This window comes from Lipotes vexillifer, unplaced genomic scaffold, assembly GCF_000442215.2.
Source record: "Lipotes vexillifer unplaced genomic scaffold, Lipotes_vexillifer_v1.1 scaffold382, whole genome shotgun sequence".
NCBI classification, from domain to species: Eukaryota; Metazoa; Chordata; class Mammalia; order Artiodactyla; family Lipotidae; genus Lipotes; species Lipotes vexillifer.
Window position 1 is genome coordinate 4570768 of NW_006780611.1, and position 4341 is coordinate 4575108.

Consider the following 4341-nt stretch of genomic DNA (forward strand, 5'->3'; position numbering starts at 1 on the left):
GCCTTGTGAGCTATGGCCCCCTCTGGTACATCTGGACATGTCTCAGCATCCGTGATCTGGTGCCCTGAGAGCACCCCATCAGCCTGCTGGGGCTCTTCCTCACAGCTGTCAGGTAGCGTTCTTTCTTTAACCAACCCTGCTCTGACAAACCTCTTCTTTTTTTTTTGGTCACACCGCTTGGCATGTGGGATCTTAGTTCCCCAGCCAGGGATCAAACCTGCGCCCCCTGCACTGGAAGCACGGAGTCTTAACCACTGGACCGCTGGGGAAGTCCCCTGACAAACGTCTTCCTTCAGTGATGGGAAGTGGGACTGACTTGTTTTGCACATCCCAGAAAGGAAAGCAGTCTTGCTACCTGGCTCAGAAGATAGAATTGAGTTATCTGAGCGGAGACTCATAGACCCAGGACTGGGAGAGCCCGTCTGCACCCCAGGAGGACTTGGTGCCCCTCCCCTGTGTCCTGCAGCCTCTTTTCCCTGCCTGTGGTGGGGTCCTCAGAGAAAGCTATGAAGGGACCCAGAAGTGCATGGCCCTGAAATTAACTGTTTACATCAGCCCATTTTACAGATGAGGAAACTGAGCCCCAGAGAGAAAGAGCTGAATACAGCGTTGGTGAGCGGGACAGGACGAGCTGCCAGCAGAGCCGTACCCTGGGCCCAGATCAACTTCTGGTACCTCACAGCCAGCAAACCCCAAAATGGCATCTAATAATCCCTAAAGCTCACGCGAAGCGCTCAGGGGAGGTGCTGATTTCCCATCTTCCGGAGGAGCCTGAGACTCAGACAACCCCGGTGCCCTAACAGCCCTGATTTCCTTACCCTCTCCACCTTTGCTTTGACTGAAAATTAGCCCCCTGCCCCCACTCTCCAGAGAAACAATGCAAACCCTCAAAATGACGACTCATTCATTCATTCAGCATCTCACTCATTCATTCTGTAAGTCTTTATTGAACTCAAAATCTTGAGAAGATTTGATTAAGTGCTTTCCTGCAGTTGGACCAACAGGCCCTGTGTTCACCTTGGTTGGGGTCAGGGTGTGAACATGGCCCCCCGCAGACCCCTGAGCAAGCCCGTCGGGGAGACTGTGGCCGCCCAGAAGCGGCATCCGGCCTCAGTCCTGGAGCTTGCTGGCATACACCTCGACCCTGTCCAGGGGCGGCCCCCGGTTCACAGACGTGTGCGAGGGCTCCGAGGTCCCCAGGGACTTGGGGACGGCCTCCTGCGTGATCTGGGAGTCGTGGGCTGTTTCCCCGTCAGCACTGCCCACGTCCCTGACGGAGGAGATGAACAGAGCCGGGGTTAGGGGCGCAGAGCAAACCCCAACCCCTCAGCTGGTCAGGGACCTTTCTACTTAGACATTGCTTTCACGGAGGTCACCTTAGGCCTTCATTCAATAGACCAATCTTTCCAGAGCACTTACTGTGTGCCAGGCCCTGGGATAAGAAAAGTGTCACTCTTCTGGAATTGTGTGAACAATTTACAGGTCTTACCGTGAGCTGGACAAATGTCCCCAAAGAGCTAAGATTGTATGGGGAGACAGACCACAGCACACAATGACCAGTCCACTGGAGGGCTTCCTGGACGAGGCGGCAGTTAATCTGGCCTTAAAGGGGGAGAGTGGAGGCACAGAAAGGTGTTCCAGGCATTTGATAGGAAGGACTAGGGAGTGTCTGGGGAAAGAGGGGGAAGTTGGGTGCAGCTGGAGCTGGGGTGCGGATGGTAGGAGGGACAAATGGAAGAGCCAGGCTAAAGTCAGATAACAGGACCTTGGTACCAGATCAGGGTGCTGCCCAAAGGGAGGGAGGGACATCACCACATCCCGACTGCTCCCAGGTCTGGCCAGACAGACCAGTCTCTTGGTGGCTAATTTCATCTATTATCTGTGTTTTTAACTTAAATGTCAGAGGGCAATGTGATTTCCAAGTTCACTGCCCGCTCCCTACTCCATCCTTCACCCACCCCACGTCTCTTCCTGCCTGGCTAATCTCTACCTTTACACATAATTTCACCTACTCCAAGGAGCTTTTCCATCCACTCTCTCCACCCGCGCTGGGACAGGCACCCCCCCCTCCCACCCCCCATCTTTAAAGCCGCCCGGGTCTCCTGCCTCTCTTGCTGAGATGCACACTGCATGTGAGTTTTCAATTCATCCCAGTCCTGATAAAAATTTGTTCCTGCTGTTCCTTCCTCCAGGAAGCCCACCCTGATGCTCCAGGTAGGATCTGCCCTGCCCTCTTCTGGATTCTCATGGCACCTGAACCTGCGGCTGCCTCAATTCACCGCCTGCTCCATCCTCCCAGGATTAGTGGATTCCTGTCTTCCCACCAGGCAGCCCCATTAGCTGCTCCAGACACCCCATGGGACACCTCCAGTCCTGACCTAAATAGATGCACATCAGAGTTGGTAGTGGCGTCAGGAGACTCAGGAGCTCTGGTCCAGCTCTGTTTTACCTGGGGGTGTGACCCTGGGCCACCCTTCCCCCCTCAGGCCTCAGTTTCCCCATCTGTACTGCAAGTGAGTGAATTATAATGACAAGAGAAGCTAATACCCATTTAGTATCTGGGTACTGACCTGAGGACTCTATAGGGAATATTTCACTTAACCCTCAAAACTCCATGGGGCAGATAATATTGGTTAGAATCTCCATTTTCCAGAAGAGGAAACTGAGGCATAGAAGGATAAGATACTTGCCCAAGACGCACAGCTGTGTCAGAGCTAGGATCTGCCCACAAGGCCCCAGTGCTCAGCAACCCCCTACCCAGCTGAAGACTTGACCTTGGACACCCCAGGACCCTGCTCCCCTCTCACTAGACCCCACCCCACCCAGGGTGGAAGGCAGCTCTCTTGCTCCCGGGCTCTCCCCACCTCAGAAGACCCTCCTGGTGGAGTGTGTCCCCAAGCCCTGTCCGCGCCTCCCCCCAACTGGCGGGTACTCACACGAGGCTGAGGACAATGGCGCCAGCAAAGCCAATAAGCAAGAAGAAGGGCAGGGAGCCCAGGATGGACGCGATGACAATCATGCCCCCGCTCCGCCGGCCCGGCCACGTGTCGATCGCCGAGTACGGAGCGACTGTGGGATGCAGGCTGGTTACTCTCCAGACGCTGCACCCCCCAGCCTCCTCCCAGGGACGCCTGGAAGCCTAAAATCTCAGGGATGAAGCAAGGACCCAGGTCAGTGCCTCTCCCTGGGTTTCAGGTGTAATTATCTGACTTGCTACCACATCCCACTCCCCAACTTTCTCTTTGTTTTTGTTTTGCGGTACGCGGGCCTCTCACTGTTGTGGCCTCTCCCGCTGCGGAGCGCAGGCTCCGGACGCGCAGGCTCAGCGGCCATGGCTCACGGGCCCAGCCGCTCCGCGGCATGTGGGATCTTCCCGGACTGGGACACGAACCCGCGTCCCCTGCATCGGCAGGCGGACTCTCAACCACTGCGCCACCAGGGAAGCCCTCTCACCCTCTTTTAACTGTCTTTTTGCATAATTTTAAATTGTGAACTGACTCAAGTCTTCCGAGACGGATGGGATACAGAATATAAACAAAATAAAGGTGGAGCAAAGGTCCCCAGTCTAACGGAGTCAGAAGGACTGTGCCCTCCCTCTGCTCTGGCCAGTGTCACCCTTTTGGAACTAAGTGGACAAAACCATTTATATGTCCCACTGTGAGCTGGCCACTTTTCATCCAGTGTCTCCTGTAAATCCCGTGAGACCCCCGTTCTGCAGATTTTGCTCCCTGCAGCTCAGGGAGATTGAGTTCCTGTTCAAGGGTACTCAGACCCCAGCCTCAAGCCTGTAGGTCTGTCTCCCTGCCCCAAGAGAGCTGGGCCTGGTGCTTTTATCTGGATTACCCGAAGGAACCCTGCTGGAGAAGCAGAGCAAGGATTCTTCTTCCCACTTTTCAGATGGGAAAACTGAGGTCCCACCCAGCAGTGAGGCTCAGACGCTGGGCTTGAACCTGGGACTCTCGGTCCTAGGGCAGTGCTGTTTCAGTGGGACCACAAAGCATGGGCGTGCCATTGGAGGGGTGAGCAGAGGATAGGAAGGAGCCCCCAGCCACATGCATGCCTTCCCATCTACACCCTCACTAGCCGTGTGACCTCAGGCAACCTCACAGAGCCCTAACTGGCCCATAAGATTACCATGGGTGGCAGGGGAATTGTTTTTTTTTGGCTGTGCCCCGCAGCTTGTGGGATCTTAGCCCCCCGACCAGGGATCGAAACCAGGACAGCTGAAGTGAAAGTGCGGAGTCTGGACTGCCAGGGAATTAACAGGGAGTTCTAAAGTTAGGGTCACAGGTCGTCAAAATTACCGTAGGAAATCTCTTCTGTCGCCCCTAAGGTTCAGCA

The 4341-nt window shown here is 55.2% G+C and overlaps 1 protein-coding gene across 2 annotated transcripts in view; it reads right to left on the minus strand.

Moving 5' to 3' along the window:
* Positions 1-929: 929 nt before the first annotated feature.
* UPK3A (uroplakin 3A) overlaps positions 930-4341 on the minus strand; it is a 7940-nt gene continuing 4528 nt past the window's right edge. Inside the window, exons 5-6 of one of the 2 annotated variants that reach the window (XM_007453918.1) lie at positions 2937-3069; positions 930-1270 (exon numbers count right to left, since the gene is read on the minus strand). In XM_007453918.1, coding sequence (XP_007453980.1) covers positions 1111-1270; positions 2937-3069 — 293 coding nt within the window. In that variant the 3' untranslated portion in view covers positions 930-1110. The remainder of the gene's footprint in view (positions 1271-2936; positions 3070-4341) is intronic. The other variant, XM_007453919.1, reaches the window with a different exon arrangement.